We start from the raw sequence: 20,607 nt of genomic DNA on the forward strand, positions 1-20,607 counted from the left end.
TCTTGACTAGAGAAGAAAATTTTTGAAGGGTAAAATGTTTTCAATGGGTCTATTGGGCTAGATAGTGAAATGACATTCTGATGAATTATTTTAATTCTGTATGTCAGTAGTTCCCAGACTTTTAAATTTCATATGCTGCTACTGCTAAGTCACTACAGTCGTGTCCGACTCTGTGCGACCCCATAGACGGAAGCCCACCAGGATCCCCCATCCCTGGGATTCTCCAGGCAAGAACACTGGAGTGGGTTGCCATTTCCTTCTCCAATGCATGAAAGTGAAAAGTGAAAGTGAAGTCGCTCAGTCATGTCCGACTCTTAGCGACCCCATGGACTTCAGCCTACCAGGCTCCTCCGTCCACAGGATTTTCCAGGCAAGAGATCTGGAGTGGGGTGCCATTGCCTTCTCCAACTAACGTATGAGATGAGTGCAATTGTGCGGTAGTTTGAGCATTCTTTGGCATTGCCTTTCTTTGGGATTGGAATGAAAACTGACCTTTTCCAGTCCTGTGGCCACTGCTGAGTTTTCCAAATTTGCTGGCATATTGAGTGCAGCACTTTCACAGCAGCACCTTTCAGGATTTGAAACAGCTCAACTGGAATTCCATCACTTCCACTAGCTTTGTTCGTAGTGATGCTTTCTAAGGCCCACTTGACTTCACCTTCCAGGATGTCTGGCTCTAGGTGAGTGATCACACCATTGTGATTATCTTGGTCGTGAAGATCTTTTTTGTACAGCTATTCTGTGTATTCTTGCCACCTCTTCTTATTATCTTCTGCTTCTGTTAGTTCCATACCATTCCTGTCCTTTATCGAGCCCATCTTTGCATGAAATGTTCCCTTGGTATTTCTAATTTTCTTGAAGAGATTTCTAGTCTTTCCCATTCTATTGTTTTCCTCTGTTTCTTTGCATTGATCGCTGAGGAAGGCTTTCTCATCTCTCCTTACTATTCTCTGAAACTCTGTATTCAGATGCTTATATCTTTCCTTTTCTCCTTTGCTTTTCACTTTTCTTCTTTTCACAGCTATTTGTAAGGCCTCCTCAGACAGCTATTTTGCTTTTTTGCTTTTTTCCATGGGGATGGTCTTGATCCCTGTCTCCTATACAATGTCACAAACCTCTGTCCATAGTTCATCAGGCACTCTATCTATCAGATCTTCATTACTACATTGCAAATAAAATTTTAGCCTTTCCTTTCTTTGGAATTGGTTCTATAGATTTAATTTGTCTGGCCGTTGCCCTATTAGGGCTGTTTTTCAACTTAACTAGCCTTAAGAACCCTATGAATATTCCTTTGAATAAAACAAAGATATTAATTTTATAACTTTGTGGAAAGTTGTCGCAGCACCTGCGGTTGACTGTCAGATTTGAAAATGATCCAATAGTGATATAACAAATAGGAAGAAAGAGTTTTAAAAATTATATTCTATTTATCTACCACACTTCCCACAACAAACTGTTATTTTACATTGAATAATAAAAGAGAAAGGAAACTGACAGTTTTGATTGCTTACAGTTTATCATGTGTTATTTAATATGTACAATCTTACTTTATAACCGAGGAAGCTGACTCAGGGATTTCAATATCTCATTCAAGGTCATACATCCAATTAATGCTCTTAAGTAAACTTGCTATCTATTCTCTTTCAATAACAAGAATTCCAGTTAGTTAAAAAATAAAGTTTATTTAAAATTTTGAATAATTATATAAGTACAATAATTATACAAGTATATATTCGGGAAAATGTAAAAACTACAAGTACTCTGATAAGTGTAACTCGCTTTTTCTCATTTTATTCTTGTGAAATACAATCCTTCTTATGTCCATCAGAGAACTAAAGGATTGAACGTTTTGAACTTCCTTCAAATATTCGCCAGCTGGCATGTTTTCTTAGCAAAACATTTTCTGATTTGACCGCAAACTCTCAATCAGTTGTTACTGGTTTGAATAATAGAATATGCTGTCATGATGGGCACCTGATCGTGAAAACTGATATTTGGAGTGCATTTTTATTTGGATTTAAAATGTTTTTACAATCCCAGTATAAACACTGTTAACGTAGTCAAAACCTTTTCTCACAAGATTAAGAACTTGTATGGTTTCCTTTCGTTATAGTCATTAGGATAGGACTTCCCAGGTGGTGCAGTGGTAAAGACTCCACCTGCCAGTGCAGGAGACACACGAGACTTGGGTTCAGTCCCTGGGTTGTGAAGATCCCCTGGAGTTGGAAATGGCAACCTTCTCCAGCATTCTTGCCTGGAGAATTCCATGGACAGAGGAGCCTGGCAGCCTTCAGTCCATGGGGTTGCAAAGAGTCAGACATGACTGAGGACAGCACAGAGTCATTAGGATGAAATCTGTACATTTGTATTAGGCAAAATCTTAATTTATTTTTAATATGAAGGTTGTTATTCCAAAATAGTTGTTAGGAATTTTTGAGATATAACAGTTTAGTTTTGAAACTCTAAATAATTGAATTAATTTAACTAATTTAATTAAATTAGTTAGTTTAACTTAAATACCATTTGGAAATTCTTTGGTGTGTAAGTAACCTTTGTGGGATTGGGAAGTAAAGTATACAATTTTGATGCAATGCTGAGAAATTACAAATCTGTCTTACATCTGGGTTATGGTTCCAGTGTTTGAGAGTTAATGATTTTTTTTTTGATTGTACATTGAACTAATTTCATGAAATATAATTAATTTTAATAATTTTTATATAATGGATCCTTACTTTAAAGACAATAAAGATAATTTTCTTAGTTGCTGCCATATGGATAAATAAAAAGTTACTTATTTTAAGGCAGTTTGGTCACCTTGTCTTAAATTTGGATATTAATTAGAAAATATGGCTACTTTTTATAAAAGATACAGAGATTTGAAAGAATCAGATATGTAGAAAATAACATATTATTTGGCTTCCTTTTATTTCTTTCTATTTATCTTCATTGGCTAAAGATGATGTTACAATTTAGTTCCAATGAATGGTATTTAATGTTCCAGTGAATGTTCCAATGAATGGTATTAGTTCCAATGAATGGTATTTAAATACCCAGCCATTTTAAAATGCTTTATTAATGGAAAGATATTGGTGTTAGCAAAAAATGCTAACATGTTAAACTTAGCTGTGGAAGAGGGCAGCAAAATATATTTCTCAAAACCACATACAGATACTTAAAAATATTTGTTACTCATACTGCATTGGAAAACAGTAGTTAGATTTTTTTTTTTTTTTTAACTAAATTAGGTCTAGCATGTTTTGGAGGGCATCATTGTTAATATCTGGGATACTTAAGTGGAACAGAATACAGTCAATTAAAAAAAAATCTTCAACATGTCCACTGAGATAATTTATCATGAAGATATTGAAGAAGAGGAAAAAAAGAACAATTTTGCCTAAATAGTAACATCTGACAACTTATAGAAAGAAACCTGACCTGTTGCTTTTTAGCATTTATTTGTGATAGTTATGTGTGATGATAAGCAGGGAAGGTTCAAAATTCTTCACTGATCCTAAATTTTAGCAGATATTTTAGCTTCCTTGGAAATAGTAATAAAACATAATTTTTAAAAATTTAAGTTTTATGATCATGCTTTAAGACTAACATTTGGGATAATGTGGTATGTAGGAATCCAGTGTGGCATTGAAGTTTTAAATAAGAGACTAAAAATACCTTAGCAAAAAGAACTAAAAGGAATTAATGTTTCCTTAATCAATAGCACTTAAGTACAGCTCATTACTCACCCATCCTCCCCCACTTTTGGTAGAGAAATTTAGTAAAGTTAAGGAAATAAGATGACTATATTTGTTAAGGCTTTCCTTTGTGGCTTTGATGTGAAACAATCTGCCTGCAATGCAGGAGACCTGGGTTTGATCCCTGGGTGGGGAAGATCCCCTGGAGAAGGGAATGGCAACCCACTCCAGTATTCCTGGCTGGGAAATTCCATGAACAGAGGAACCTAACGGGCTACAGACCATGGAGTTTCAAAGGACTGAACACGATTAAGCGACTAACGCTTTCACTTTCTTTCATATTTGTTAACTTTATCAAGTGCAAACTTTTTATAGTTGATAGTATTTATTTTATTATTATTATTTTTTACTTTACATCATCAAAATCTTTTTCTTTTATATCAGGTATTAATATTATTCTTTAGTTCAGTTTGGATATTCTTTTAAAATCCGGTGGAATTCAATGTAGAGTTTTTTATGACAAAATTCAATTTGTAACATTCAGAAAACAAAGATCATGGCATCTGGTCCCATCACTTCATGGCAAATAGATGGAGAAACAGTGGGAATGGTGGCAGACTTTATTTTTGGGCTCCAAAATCACTGCAGATGGTGACTGCAGCCATGAAATAAAAAGATGCTACTCCTTGGAAGAAAAGTTATGACCAACATAGACAGCATATTAAAAAGCAGAGACATTACTTTGCCAACAAAGGTCCATCTAGTCAAGGCTTTGGTTTTTCCAGTAGTCATGTATGGATGTGAGAGTTGGACTGTGAAGAAAGCTGAGTGCCGAAGAATTGATGCTTTTGAACTGTGGTGTTGGAGAAGACTCTTGAGAGTCCCTTGGACTGTAAGGAGATCCAACCAGTCCATCCTAAAGGAGATCAGTCCTAGGTGTTCATTGGAAGGACTGATGTTGAGGCTGAAACTCCAGTACCTTGGCCTCCTGATTCGAGGAACTGATTCATTTGAAAAGACCCTGATGCTGGGAATGATTGAAGGCAGGAGGAAAAGGGGACGACGGAGGATGAGATGGTTGGATGGCGTCACCGACTCAATGGACATGAGTTTGAGTAAACTCAGGGAGTTGGTGATGGACAGGGAGGCCTGGCATGCTGCAGTCCTTGGGGTTGCAGAGTCAGATATGACTTTGCAACTGAATTGAACTGATCTTAGTTGTAAGTTAATGAGTAACTAGCATCCAACTTAATCATTTTATTTTTGGTAATTTTTAATTTTTATTCTCTTTCAGCATAGTGGAGAGTTTACAGTCTCTCTCAGTGATATCATATTGACCTGGAAATACTTTCTACATGAGAAATTAAACTTACCAGTTGAAAATATAAAAGTGATTGACCATTATGAGGACATCAGGAAGATTTATGATGATTTCTTAAAGAATAGTAACATGTTAGATCTGATTGATGTTTATAAAAAATGTAGTGATTTGACTTCGAATTGTGAAAATTATGCGAACATATCTCCTGTAAGTATTTTTTAAATAATTCTGTCTTAGTTGAATTAAAATTTGGCTAGATTTATTTTTATTTTAAGTGATGGTATTAGCATTTATAGTAACTTGATAATGCTTTTGCTTTTTGGATCATGTTAAGAATGGAAAATTTAGCTACCTGAAAGTTAGTCATTACTTGAGGGGAATATTTTGGTGGTAAATTTTGTTGAACTTGTGTTATTAATATTTTGTTAAATTATAAGAACAGCTACTTATTAGATTAAAACATTGTTAGTAAATCGATACCAAATGTGTGATTTCTTTTTGAATAATGTCAAGGATTGCTTTTGTATTTTACTTTCTTGGTTTAGGGTGCATCTGTTCATTTGGCATATATAGTATAAATAATTGCTATGACTGTGGACTAATAGTTTTTTACTAGGGTGGAGTATGATTTAATGAGAATGTTCAGTATGATACTCTCTGCATGAGGTAATATTCTATTCATTTTTTGCAGACATATTCATTGCCTTATTTTTTTATAGAGTATAAATTTTAAAGTTAATGTAGTATCATCCTTCATAGCTTGGTGATATACTATTCTAGAATATATTTGAATATATCTAGTATGTTTTAACATATTGAAAAGATATTTATCTTAATATTTACCAAGTGCCACTAAAGTAGTAATTAAACAGTGGTAATAAAAAAAAAATTGTAGCCATAATTAGAAGAAAATGTTTACTGGAATTTCTAACATATAAAATATTTTACAAATATTTCTTTTCAATAACTTGGCAGTAATGTTTGGCTTCTTAGAATAGAAACCTCCATAATAACAGTTGTTTAAGATAATGGAAGTTTGTTTCATTCTTTTGTAAAAGATGTCTAAAGGTAAGTAAGCATCTAGGACGTGTATGATTGGTTCATGGTTATCAGATACCTAGGAGTTTTCTGTCATTCTGCCCTCTCTCCCATCTTAGTTCTTCACTTCTACTCTCAAGATCACTTGTGGTTCAAGGTAATTGTTGGACCTCCAGATGTTGTATCAGCATTTCTTGCAGCAGGAAGTGGTAAGGGAGGACAGTCTCTTTTCCTTTTAAGTGGTGTACCTCTTTGGCTTGCATCTCACTAGCCAAAGCTTAGTCACATGGCCACACCAAGATGCTAGCCAGGATGGAGAATATAGTTTTTATTCTGTGTAGTAACATGCCAGAAACGAAAAGAAAGCTCAGATACTAAGGAAGAAGGGGAGAATGGATACTGGCATATGGTTTGTTGTCCTTGCCTCATGGGGCCATCATGAGAATCCTTGCCCATTTTTAACCTTCTCAAAATACATTTACGTACATGCATACCTTGGCATACACACCCCCACCATACTAAGGATACTTGTGAATGAAGACAGTTTTTTTAATAATTCCCCTCTAGTTATATTTTATTTGCTTACTTTTAGAGATGATTTTTAACTATTTTTCACAAAGTTAATTTAGAGAGACTAATGAAACACAAGTTTTAGATTGTAGGAATAACAAACAAGAATTTCTGAAAAGCCAGTGAGAGTATTATCTGTCTGAGGTCTTTGTTTTCATTTTATCCTTTGCCTCTAAGTTCTCTAACAAGTTTCTTCATTTAAGTGAATTAACTAATAGTGTGAGATATATAAGGTTCTGCATTTGAAGATGTTCTGCCTCCAAATATCAGTATGTCTCCTCTGTAGAACATCAGGAAAGAAGTGGGAACTGCTGAGATAGTAATATGTGAAGTAGAACATTTTCTGCATTTAAATCTTAGAAGACTAACAACTTGGTTGATACTTACATTACGCAAAGGAAACTTTCAGTGAGGAAAAAATGAGCAGGAAAATATTCTTAGATTGATTTTTTTAAAAAATAATGCTAAATATCTTAAAGTATCTTTAAAGATACATATCATAAAGTTCTAAATATTTCTGAAAGATCCTGAAATTTCATGATCCTGAAAGGCGTTCTTTGTTTTTGATTTATTGTAGCCTAAATAAGGTAAGAATTATAAGGAGTTAAGATAAAGATAATGCAGGGAAGTTCTGGGAACATAATTTGAATGATGCCCCTCTCCCTTTTATTTCCTACTTTTATAATTCCTCTCCTGAGGGATATGGGTGCAGGGCCCCATGGGCATATAGGAGCATAAAGTGAAGTTGCTGAGTTGTGTCCGACTCTTTACAGCCCCATGGACTGTAGCCTACCAGGCTTCTCTGACCATGGGATTTTCCAGACAAGAGTACCGGAGTGAGTTGCCATTTCCTTCTCCAGGGGGATCTTTCTGACCCAGGGGTTGATCCCAGGTCTTCCGCACTGCAGGCAGACGCTTTACCCTCTGAGCTAGTAAGGAAGCCCCGTCTAGGAGCATAGAAGTCTTTATTCTAACTGAACTCTAGGGAGAACTGGAACAGCGATTGCTTTCATAAGCTGAGCAATTATCTGGAGGACGAAATCAGAGACCTAGGCTGAGGAGCAAATATGGTGAATCTTGAGAAGAGCTTGTTGGTAGTGGTGGTGGTGGTGGTGGTGGTTTAGGCACTAAGTCATGTCCGACTCTTACGATGCCATGGACTGTAGCTCTCCAGGCTCCTCTGTCCATGGGATTTCCCAGGTAAGAATGCTGGAGTGGGTTGCCATTTCCTTCTCCAGGGGATCTTCCCAACCCAGGAATTGAACCCCAGTCTCTTGCATTGCAGGCACACTTCTTCACTGCAGGCAGACTCCTGCACTATAGGCGGATTCTTTGCCAACTGAGCTATGAGAAAAGTCCTGAGAAGAGCTTAGCAGTCCTTAGAGATCTCGGGAAGATCAATACATGCCTTCTATGAGTGTGCCAGGGTTCCCAGACTCTCAGGAAGCCATTAAGTAGCCCAACAGATGGTTTTACTGTTGGTGAGGCTTGAGAGACCACAAGAAGACTTTCTCAGCTTAAGCAGGTGACTGGCTATTTCTCTACAGTCAGCTGAGCCTCAAAGAACTAGTGAAAAAAAGCTCTTTGGGATTCAGTTGACTGTTTAGGTATATTAAATGATGACAGTTCTATGAATAATGGAAGTTGAAATGATCTCTACTCCTTATGGGGGCTTCCCAGGTGATGCTGGTGATAAAGAACCTGCCTGCCAATGCAGGAGATGCAGATTCGATCCCTGGGTCAGGAAGATCCCTGGAGGAGGGCATGGTAACCCACTCCATTATTCTTGCCAGGAGAATCCCATGGACAGAGGAGCCTGGCAGGCTACAGTCTATGGGGTTGCACAGAGTCAGACACAACTGAAGTGACTTAGCACACATGTACTACTCCTTATGGAGCAGCAGTGGAATTCTCAGCTGATTATAGTAATATTGTGTAATTCTTACAGAGTCGCCTATTGGATTTTCTGTCTGGCAGAGAATACGCAGTAGACGATGAGACTGATTTTTCTGAACCAGTATCACCAATGAGTAAACACAACCAGGAAAATGAAAAGGTGAGTAAATGAAAGCTGGATATGATCCTCTTCAAATCACTATGAATTTGATTGTGTATTACAGTTATTTTTTTTACTTTTTACAAGTTTTTAATTTGTTGAGTAAAAATATTTGCAAAGAATAGTACATTAGAGACTGGCAAGAGCATGATATCAATAATAATCAGTTTATTGTTTTGTACCATGGTAACAGGCACTGTGCAAAATAGGTATCTCTCTAAGTATCAGAAAAGTAGTTAAAGATACAGGTTGCCAGAGTTCTTTGAATTTTTGTATTTGGTATACTTCCCAGTTAGCATTTTAAATGGTTGATTCTTAGGAGGATATGTACAATTGAAAAATCTGTTCTCTACTCTTTGCAGCAGAACAACTGATGTATCATGAGTTCTGATAACAGGATTTGTTGTGCAAACAAACCATAGAAAAGTAATACAGGCTTGGTCTAATGTAATTTGCCTTCAGTTGAACAGTATACTGGATTCCTAATTACAGTAGTAATCTCCGGCTCCCCCCCTCTCCCCCCCGCTTTTTTTTCTTTAAACTGCTCCTTGAAGCTTTTGAAATCTTAGTTCTCAGACCAGGGATTGAACCCTGGCCCTCAGCAGTGAAAGTACGGAGTCTTAACCACTGGACTACCAGGATAATTTCCAGATTGCAGTTTTAAAAATATATTTTATCACTGTGGGATTCCCTGGTAGCTCAGATAGTAAAAAATTTTGGTAATGTGGGAGACCTGGGTTCGATCCCTGGTTTGGGAAGTTACTCTGAAGAAGGGAATGGCAACCCACTCCAGTATTCTTGCCTGGAGAATCCTATGGACAGAGGAGCCTGGTGGGCTACAGTCCATGTGGTCTCTAAGAGTCAGACATGACTGAGTGAGTAACCCTCAGGTAAATACCTGTATGCTTACTTTTTAAACTGAATAATGTACTTTGTGTTCTTCCCAGGTGGCTCAGTGGTAACGAATCCGCCTGCCAAGCAGGAGATGTGAGTTTGATCCCTGGATGGGGAGTATCCTCTGGAGGAGGAAATGGCAACCCACTCCAGTATTCTTGCCTGGAGAATTCCATGGACAGAGGAGCCTGGTGGATTCCAGTCCATGGGGTCTCAAAGAGTCTGACACAACTAAGCTACCAATAAGCCTGGTGGGCTACAGTCCACGGGGTGGCAAAGAGTCGGACACGACTGAGCGACTTCACTTCACTTTAGGTACATCCTTCGCAGTCCAGTGGTTAGATTTCTGCTTCCACTGCAGGGGGCGTGAGAGTCAATCCCTGGTCTCACAGGTGAGCTAGGATCTCACATGCCAAGTGGCAAAGCATTGTTCCCTCCCCACCCCCACCCCCCAAAAAAGAAAAGATTTAAATGTCACTTCAAGATGACAGTTGAAGAGAGTCAAAAGGCTGTGTATCACTAACATACTTGCTTTATTTTTTATTCTCTTTTTAAATTGAAAATGTGGTATGTTAAAATGATTTTTTAAAAGATGAACACTGAAAACTTGATCTCCTTCCCACCCTAGGTGTCCAGTCACCTTCCACAAAGACGGTCCCTTAATAGTATTTTATGGATCTTTCCAGAAATGCCATTTACTCTTTTAAGAAAAAATTTAAAAATGAGGGCATAACAAACTCAAGTTGTCCTGAATTTGTGAGGTCTTTCCAATATAAAGATGTAGTTTTTCTTTTGCTGTCAAAAAAGATCTAGTGATAGTCTGACACTGTAAATGTCCCGTTTCCCAATTACGTTTCACCACATGGTTTTGAGCGTGCATTGATAATCCTGGTATGAATCAGGTATTATTTTAGAATTTGCAGAATGGTTAGTTTCCAAGTCTGTCATGTCTTTGCACTAATTTGCTGTCATTTCTCAGTGAAGAAGAGCTTTATCTCATTAACTGGGATGAAGTGCAGTTCCCTAAAAATGGCATGATCACTATTTAATTCTTTCCCTTTAATTACCAGTTTAGGAGTTAGTGTAATAGTTACTTATAGGAAGCAAATAGATTTTTTAAATATTTTCTTTCTCTTTTTATGTGTGTTTATATTACTATGTACTTAGAAATTTTTATTTATTCAGAATTTTAAAATCAATTAGTCATTAATCTTTGGTGCTAAAATGTAGAGGTCCACTTCAATTTGGGCCCTCTTAGACTTTTGAGTACTTCCTTCTTTTCTGGTACAAGAAAATATCCAAGCCCACCTTTGATTGTTTCCTGCTTAGGCATAGTTTCTTTTAGTGATTGTAACTGTTTTCTCTTGCTTGCTTGTTTTTTCCTCCTACCTTGACAAGATGCTTACCAAATTGCCTCATCTTTTCTTGTGATACTTAAGGAGTACTTTCCCCCTCAAGATGGTAGATCACTTATAGATCTTTTTGATCTATCTTAAAGACTATAGGGAGGAAGCAATAATTGTTATTGTGCCTTTTACTTAAGAGTATTATACATGTAAAATGACCTAAATGACCAGCAGTGAGGTCCTGCCTGTTCTAATGGAAAATCCTATTAAGGAGCCTCTTAAAAAATTGTATCTTATGTGGAAAATGGGTAGATTATAAGAATGTATAGCTTTATCCCAGTTTATTTCTCTATTTACTAGATGAATTTATGGAAGGGATATAATAGGTCTTTGTTAGAAGAAACAAAAAGAAATTATAAAAGTGATTAAGAGAGCTCAAATAATGGGGTTTATGCCAGTTGCATATAAGAATCCAGCATAACTCAAAGACCCTAATATTTGTAGCTTCAAATTCTGGGAGTGAATTATATAAAGTTATCATCACTAAACTTATTTTACAATAAAAAATTATCTTAAAGGGATAACCATGAAAAAGGATTTTATTAATAGCCTACAGGAGAACTGGAACGAACTTTTTGTGTACTTGGTACATAGAAACTGAAGGCCTTCATTGTAAGCCTTTAGTTTTTTATTTAAAAAAAAGGGAACCCTCTTACACTGTTGGTGAGAATGCAAACTAGTACAGCCACTATGGAGAACAGTGTGGAGATTTCTTAAAAAACTGGAAATAGAACTGCCATACGACCCAGTAATCCCACTGCTGGGGATACACACCAAGGAAACCAGAATTGAAAGAGACATGTGTACCCCAGTGTTCATCGCAGCACTGTTTACAATAGCCAGGACATGGAAGCAACCTAGATGTCCATCAGCAGACGAATGGATAAGAAAGCTGTGGTACATATACACAATGGAATATTACTCAGCTATTAAAGAGAATGCATTTGAATCAGTTCTAATGAGGTGGATGAAAATGGAAGTAAGTCAAAGAAAAACACCAATACAGTATATTAACGCATATATGTGGAATTTAGAAAGATGGTAACGATGACCCTATATACAAGACAGCAAAAGAGACACAGATATAAAGAACAAACTCTTGGGCTCTGTGGGAGAAGGCAAAGAGAATAGCATTGAGAGAATGGCATTGAAACATGTATATTACTATATGTGAAATAGATTGCCAGTCCAGGTTCTGTGCATGAGACAGGGTGCTCAGGGCTCGTGCACTGGGATGACCCAGAGGGATTGGATGGGGAGGGAGGTGGGAGGGGGGTTCAGAATGGGGAACACATGTACACCCATGGCTGATTCATGTCAATGTATGGCAAAAACCACTACAATATTGTAATTAGCCTCCAATTAAAAAACAAAAAACAAAAAAACAATAACAATGGTAGTTTCTTAGTGTTAATCCTCTACTTTTAATCTTTTGCCTTCTTGGATTATATTTTCTGAGAGATTTTTATCCACCAGTTAGCTGATGAATTCAATTTTATGAGGACTATTAAAGTAACAGCCATCCTCTCAACCATTTTTCTGTTACTTGCAGAATTCTAATTTTTCTTTTGCAGAGTATTTTTGGAAGGCAATATATTTCTATTAAAATTCCAAAATAAGTTTTTGGGCTGTATTCTTGCAAACATATATTTTGATCACCAAGTGTGCCTACTAATGCCACACCAGTTCCTCAAGTAGATGAATGGAATGAGTTGGAGAAACACTGTTTTTGTTTCCTTATTTTATTTTGCTTCATTTTTTCCCCCTGAAGTATTAAACTATTGCTTTAGAAATTCTGTAGTAATGAAGGGAAAAATAGAATAAAGGCCACAAAAGAAAATAATCAGTTAAATAAAAAATTCTACAAGTATATTAGTTCTAGTCCAATTTTTTTTGTTCATTAAATGTAAGAATTTATGTATTGACCAAGAAATAAAAAAAATACTTGTATAAATTTTAATCTCAACTTAGAAAAACTGACTTTCTTTAAATTAAGATTGAGTATATATGCATTTCAATAATAGTTAAGGGATAGGAAAAGAAACTTGAAGTTCTCAGAAAGTTTAAATAAAATTGTTCAACTTCTAAACAAACATTGCAAGTATTTTGTGGTATGGATAGAATCAGTTTATTAAACAAATAAATGGAACAGTATCTTTATTTTTGGTATCTTGGTAAAAGCTTCAATCTTGTGGATTTTTTCAATTTAGGCCCTTGCTTCTGGATATCATAACTGTATTTATGTGGAATGCTTTTCCAGAGAGCCACTTTAAAACCCACTTGCAAATACAAGAGCAGGGAAACCATAACTGCCATGTTATCTGACCATAATGATAGGGATAGATTTCCAATTGTAGCCATGAGTTAAAAGAAACACTCTGTGAGGACTCCAAGATGTTTTTGCCTGATGTTTTCCTAACATCACAAAAGGACAGAATTTTCTAACTCTAAAGAAAATCTCCTATAGCTGGAGATGTGGGAGTTTAAGCCCTGGTTTTATACCCAGTGAGGATCACACATACACATATTGGTAAACTCTCATTGTTTTTGGACAGGAGAAGCAAAGGGAAACAGAGATTGCATGAAATTAAATGTAGAAAGAGTAAAAAAGTTTCTGATTACAATGTCTCTTTTCTCTGCTCTGATTTTTGGGAATTTGTGTCACCCTTGCTGTGTGTTTTAGACTGTTGCACTGTGAGGTTAAAATGGAAACTTGTATTATAGATTCACATGATATATTATGACTTACTGTGAAAGTAGAGATAAAAGGACTTTTGAAATAAAGCAGAAAACTATGTTATACCTTTTATTAAAATAAAATTTTAGAATAGATCTTAAAGATGATTTTAATTTAGTTGTACCTCAGTACTTTTCTTTGTAAGCCAATGTAATAAAAAATATGTAAGCACTAATTTGATCCCAGATAAGGGCTTCCCAGGTGATGCTAGTGGTAAAGAACCCACCTGCCAATGCAGGAGACATAAGAGACATGGGTTTGATCCCTGGGTCTGGAAGATCCCTCAAAGGAGTGCATGGCAAACCACTCCAGTATTCTTGCCTGGAGAATCCCATGGACAGAGAAGCCTGGTTAGCTATGGTGCATTGGGTCGCAAAGAGTCAGACACACCTGAAGTGACTTAGCACACAAGTTTTTATTATTAATTTCAATTTTGAAATAATCTAAAAGGGCCAGCTACATGTATTAGTTTTTCCTTCATTTACCATTGAATAAAAGCAGATTGAGAACCTATTAATAAAAATGGATTAATTACCTGCTATAATGCCAGTTATTCTTTTAGGCCCTGAGGATACATCATTGGCTCTCATGGAACCCATAAAATAATAGAAAGACTTAAGAAAACAAAGTATTAGAAAGTATTGATACTTATGTAGAGAATTATAATTGATTGATAGGCAGAGTTATAACAGGTAATAAGAAGGAGAATATGTGAATTGCTACTTTATACTGGAAAGTCAGAGATCCTCTCTGCAAAGGTAACACTTAGTATCTTTAATACTTAAGAAAAATAATTTTGTAGAGTTAATATTCAAACTGTTTTAATCAGATTTGCTTAAATTATATTTTGAGTCCATATTTAAGGTAACCTTTTCCTGTCCATTGAGATTTTTTTAATTGACCTTGACTGCCTCCCATGTTTCAATAATTTTTTTTTTTCACATAAAACTTAAGTAATCCCAAAGCATGTTATCTTTAAAATTGCTTTTAGTATGTATATGAACTTGAAGCTTCCTTAATAATTGTCTAAGAAACTTTCTATTGATTTGTAAGTTTTTATTTCTACCTTTTAACTCTCTTATGCTTCTTAATGAGATTAGACAGAATATGAAGAAATCTTAATTTTAATAAGGAAAATATTTTCTTAGAGTTTACAGATGATAAATTATTGAATCTTTAGCTAAGTTATCAGTCACTGCATAGTTTATGAATTTCATAAGTTTTGAACACAAGTTGAGGTTAGCCTTTCTGAGTCCATTTTCCTAAGATAATAGCCAAGGGGAGGATTTCAAGTGAAGATTCTGAGAGAAACATCTAAGAATTTAAAAAAAGAAAATAAAAACTGGATTCCAGAGCAGGTGAAAGTAGTTGAAAGGGTGAGAATAAGATGAGAGCACATACAGGTAATTTAATTTTGATGAAATCCAATTTATCAATTTTTTTTCATATTATGGATTGTACCTTTGGTGTCATATGTAATAACTCTTCCTAATTCAAATTCATGAAGATATTGTCCTGTTTTCTTCTGGTACATTTAGGTCTGTGGTCTACTTTGAGTTAATTTTTATAAAAGATGTGAGGTATAGGTGAGGTTCATTTGTTTTATATGTAGATGATCAATTGCCGCCACTCTCTGAGTTGGGTGTCTTCCTGGACTGTTCTGTTTCATTTATCTGAGTGTCTGTCTCTTTGTAAATACTGTGCTATCTTTTTTTTTTTTTTAACAATTTTTATTTACTTATTAAAAAGAAATATTTATAATCGCAAGGTTGAGAAGGCTTCTTAAGACCCAGAAAGCAAAAAAGATTAGGGAAAAGATTAATGAATTTAATCATTACAAAGTATAAATTTCTTGACCTGTTCTGTTAACAGTAGTAAAAAGTAAGCAACAGACTGAGAGAAGATCTTTGCCGGGGTATAAAAAGAACTACTGTTAATAATAAGAAAGCAAACAAATTACACAATAGAAAGTTATGCAAAAGAAAGAGCAGTCAATTAATATAAAAAAAAAAAGATGGCTACCACAATTTTAAAAAGATGCTTAGTCTTCTTGGTAATGAGAGGAAATAGGTAAAAATTTTAGTTTTACAACACTAAGCATTGGCCAGGGTATAGGAAAATGGGAACTCTCCTACACTATAGGTGAGGGTATAAGTAGGTACAAGTGAACAACACTTGGCAGTATGTATTAAAATAAAAAAAGTAGTACAGTAAAAACACTCAACATGTATACTGGGAGATCATGTATTAGAATATACATGCAGCAATGTTTATAATAAAAATTTGGAGGAATCTAAATGATCCTCATTAGGGGAATGACTAAATTGTAAGGTTTTTATATTAGAATGCTTATATTAGTGTTTATATGAAGACAGGTTAAGTCCATCTTTATAGGCCTGAAAATTTCCTGATGCTCATTATGTAATATATTTTCCTTTTTTTCACAGAAGGTGGAATTAAATTGTAACATATTAGCAATTTATAATAAGATTTGTGTGTTTTCCAAGAATATATATACTCCTGTGAGAAGTCTTTTCATTAAAACATATTTTCCAGTCTATTTAAAGTATCTGTTAAAAAATAAGAGGGGGAGCACCCCTTAGTGCCTCAAGGAAATAGGAAAGTTAAGACTGAGTATCACTTAGGTTTCAAAGTTTCTGCCATGGGAAGGAAATCAATACTATGCCATCTTGACTACTGTAATTGTAATTTTTAAGATCATGTCTCAGCATATTTAATATGTTGTTTCTATTTCTTCTGGCTTACTTAATTTTTGATGATCTGTTAACCTTATCTTGTATATGTAATACGTCATTTTGCTCTGGCTGCTCTTAAGAGTTTTCATCTTTGGATGTCAGAGTTCAATTGTAAGTTACAGGAGTGAGTTTCTTTGTGTTTTCCTGCTTGAGTAGCTTCTTAGATCAATAAATTGATGTTTTCCATCAAATCTGGGATGCTTTTGTTTATAATTTCAGCAAATATATTTTCTGTCTCTTTCACGCCTCTACAGAGATTTCAATTACAGATACGTTGATTCTTTCTTCTTTTTTTTTTCCTTCTCTTTTGTTTTTCAGATTTGGTAATTTCTATTGATATATCTGTATGTTTGCATAGTTTCTTTTACTTTCTCCAAATTGCTGTTGAGCACACCTGGCAAATATTGTGTTTTGGTTACTGTACTTTTTATCTCTAGAATTTTCTTCCGTTATAGTGTCCACTTTTCTGTTGTCATTTCCTCTCAGTCACCAATAACATACTTTGCTTTAATTCACTGAACACATTTTATTTTAGTTCTTTGACTATAGCAGTTTCTTTGATCTTCTTTCAGCTAAATTCTAATACGTAGGTCCACTTGGTGACATTTTCTATTGACTGCTTTTTATCATGAAAAGGAGTCACACTTTCCTTTTTCTTTGACTGTCTAGTAATTTTTGGATGAAACCAAGACATAGGTAGTATTTTATACAAACTCTAGTTTTTTCTTGTGAACATTGGTTTTTTGTTCTGGTATGCAGGTGACTTGCCTGGATTCCAACTTTATATTTTGTCTCCTTGGTGGCTTGCAGCTTTTTGAATAACTCTCTTATGATTTCCCTTTACTGTGTGTGTGTGTTTTTTTCTTTTTTTTTCAGCTTGGCTTTTGTAACCTTTCCCTCTGCCTGCCAAATTTGGCAGTTAGCCAAGTATTTGGGAATGATATGGAGCTTATTCTTTCCATGGATTCCTTTTTCCTAGGGATTTTCCTGAATTTTCCAGTTGTTCGGACAGGTTTTGGCTTTGTATATTTAATATTTCAAGCCTGTCCAGCTTCAGCTCTCTGTCACTTAAGCTATACACAGTTGTGGAGTGCACTTGGTTTAAGAAACCTTCAGACCCATAGCTCCAGTTCTTTATAACTCAATCTTTCTAGCATATATTTCTTTCTGATTACTGTCTGTGTTTTAGATGGAGCCTGTGAAATCTTCCCTATGCTTGCATAGTTTTGCTGTCAGCTAGGGATTTTGGCTATTTATAATCTCAGTTGTTTCCAGAATTTCCTATTTTAAATTTCTAGCTGTTTTCCCAGCCCTGAATTCTAATCTCTGGCACCTTTAGTCACGTCTGTTTTCCACAGCCACAGTCATGAAACTTGGGCCAGTAAACCTCAAACTTAATTCATACCCTTCTTATTGCAATTCTTTTAAAACCAAATGTTTCTCCAGCTTCTATTTTTTGGATACAGTATCTTTTAGTAGTATTTAAAAATTTTAATTTAGTATTTAATGTTTGTTATTTAAGGGGTTCACATGATCAGTCACTATTACTGGAAATCACAATTCCCCTATTATTGAATAACCACAAACTTGAAATTCTTACCCTATTTGTTGCAGTTCTTCTAAAATTAAGTTCTTCTCCAGCTTCTGTCTGCTCTTGGATGCTGTCCATGTCTTTACATAGTTAGGTTTTAAAAAATTTACCTAATATTTTGTAGTTGTTACCTGTGGGAATTCATATTATTAATTCTGTAGTAGTAGAAGTTGCAAGGCCTTGAAAAGCTATGATTAGCTAATTTGAACAAAAAAGATCTTTGAATGCCCTGGTTTATCATTTGACTGTGAAGGATTATTCATATATGAAAGAACTGATGAACATATCAAGTTCTCCCAAATATTATTTTTATCTTGTGCTTCAACAGTCTATAGTTCTGTGTTTTAGGGTAGTTAATGCCAACAACAGCTACTTGCTATTATTTGCTAACATTTGGTTGAATCTCTTTTAATACTCAGTTGGTTTCTTGGTATTATGAAAGTCAGTATCTTGTAATTCTTAAAAAATTGAGCAAGTTAACTTCAGCCCTTATATCTTGCCCTGTAAAGAGGCATGGGTATAGGACCAAATAGTGCCCATAGGCCCGTCCCTTATGCTTCAGGGGACTTCATTATTGGTTACTATTTAGTGGCAAATGTATGTAGGGGAATGAGATCAGGTCTCATCAGAAATGCAGCTGTACCTTTTATATCATTTCTAAGAAGACATTTTCCAGCAATTATGATAGTTGTTATTTATAGATTTTCATTGATGGCAAGTTAGTTTCATGAGCAAGGATATGTTCTTTGTTCAAACCAAATTTTTGGTTTATATGGCAATTCTCATTTCCCAAAGAGCTGAGTAAGCATTTGTCATTGAATGATCATAAGTATTTTACTGCATATTAAAAAGATTATTTGTGAATTTAGAAATCTTCAATAAAGGAAATATTTTATTGTACAGGTACAGTTACTAGCAAAGAAAATTATCTACTCATATTTAAACCTGCTAGTGAATTCGAAGAATGACTTGGCTCTGGCTCATATTCTCAATATTCCTGATAGAGGACTTGGAAGAGAAGCCTTCACTGATTTGAAACATGCTGCTCGAGAGAAACAGATGTCTATCTTTTTGGTATGGACATGTTATATTTTCAAGATTTTTTAGAGATTCTGAACTGTGGATCCATGTACCTTAATGTAGAGTTCTTGTAACTATGATATAACAACTTTTAAATTGTGAATATGTGTTCTACCTCATGTATTTGAAAGTCTTCGGTATTTTTTTCCTTACTATATCCTTCAAAGTTAATAAGGGAATATTTTCTAAAGCAGTGTTTGCCTACATGTGTTCTGTAGAATGCTAGTGCAGTTAAATTTTCCTGAAATAAATAATTTCCAGAGGCAGAATTTCCTATTAAGTGTTCTTTGAATAAATATTTCCAAGGGCAAAAAGTTGGAAATCATGTATACCCTTTTTGGATATACAGAACGCATGAGTTTATATCAAAAGCTCTGAGAAGTCCTGCCATAAGGAACTCGGCTTAAGTTAACCTTGCTATTTAATTTGTTGTTTCCTAAATAATTTAACTATGGAACTTTTCTCAGATTATTTAAATTTCAGAGATTTTTCTTTTTCTTTCTTTGGATATACTTTGGAAAATGCAGCTTTATAACATTTTGTTTTAGATGGAGATGGCCTAATGTATAACCATCAAGCATGTATTTTTTATCATAGTAAAAGCAAGGCCTTTTGAACTACACATGGTCAAATAATCCTGAAATGTGAAAGCTAGATGGGGCTTAGTAATTATCTCATCTAAATCTTTATTTTACAAATAAAGAAGCTAAGATTTAGGAGAGTGGAATTAATTGTCCAACCTTGAATAACTCAACACAGTTGGCACTGAAAAATCCCTTTGTTCCATATAACAATTCCAGTAGCCAGTAGTTAATCTGTTGAAGAATATATTTATTCTTTATAGAATATCACTGTCTAATGCTTTATAGACAGTGATATACTTTCTTTTATTTTTTTGCTGCTGCTGCACTGTAAAGCTCCCAGACCAGGGACTGAACCTGTCCCTTCTACAGCGGAACTGTGGAGTCCTACCACTGGACCACCAGGGAATTCTCAACAGTGATATACTCTTGGGAACGTATTCTTATGCCCTTAATTTGTCCCTAACTCGACTCTTCAGTCTCAGTTTCTATCTGTATGTTGCCATCACTCTGGCTAGCACAGCTTCTGCATGACACCTGTTTTTTTTTAATTTGCTTCTGAATGAAAATGTAGCATGAATCATAAAAAAATGAGTCACCTTACCTATATACATAGAAATATGTAAATGTGCCTAGGTTCATAAAATAAGATGTAGTTTTACTAAATCATTAAACATAACCATCTGTTTTAATTCATAGGTGGCCACATCGTTTATTAGAACAATAGAGCTTGGAGGGAAAGGATATGCACCATCACCATCTGATCCTTTAAGGGCACATATAAAAGGATTGTCTAATTTTATTAATTTCATTGACAAATTAGATGAAATTCTTGGAGAAGTCTCAAATCCAAGGTATGACAAATATGTGTTATTAGTCTGTCTT

At 35.1% G+C, this 20,607-nt stretch overlaps 1 protein-coding gene across 2 annotated transcripts in view; it reads left to right on the forward strand.

The window, feature by feature from the left end:
- PARPBP (PARP1 binding protein) overlaps positions 1–20,607 on the forward strand; it is a 68,446-nt gene that overhangs the window by 4,828 nt on the left and 43,011 nt on the right. For both annotated transcript variants that reach the window (XM_024992520.2, XM_002687638.6), the window contains exons 3-6: positions 4,987–5,220; positions 8,570–8,677; positions 18,965–19,135; positions 20,422–20,576. In XM_024992520.2, coding sequence (XP_024848288.1) covers positions 4,987–5,220; positions 8,570–8,677; positions 18,965–19,135; positions 20,422–20,576 — 668 coding nt within the window. The remainder of the gene's footprint in view (positions 1–4,986; positions 5,221–8,569; positions 8,678–18,964; positions 19,136–20,421; positions 20,577–20,607) is intronic.

Source organism: Bos taurus, chromosome 5 (genome assembly GCF_002263795.3).
Source record: "Bos taurus isolate L1 Dominette 01449 registration number 42190680 breed Hereford chromosome 5, ARS-UCD2.0, whole genome shotgun sequence".
In the NCBI taxonomy this organism is placed as follows: Eukaryota; Metazoa; Chordata; class Mammalia; order Artiodactyla; family Bovidae; genus Bos; species Bos taurus.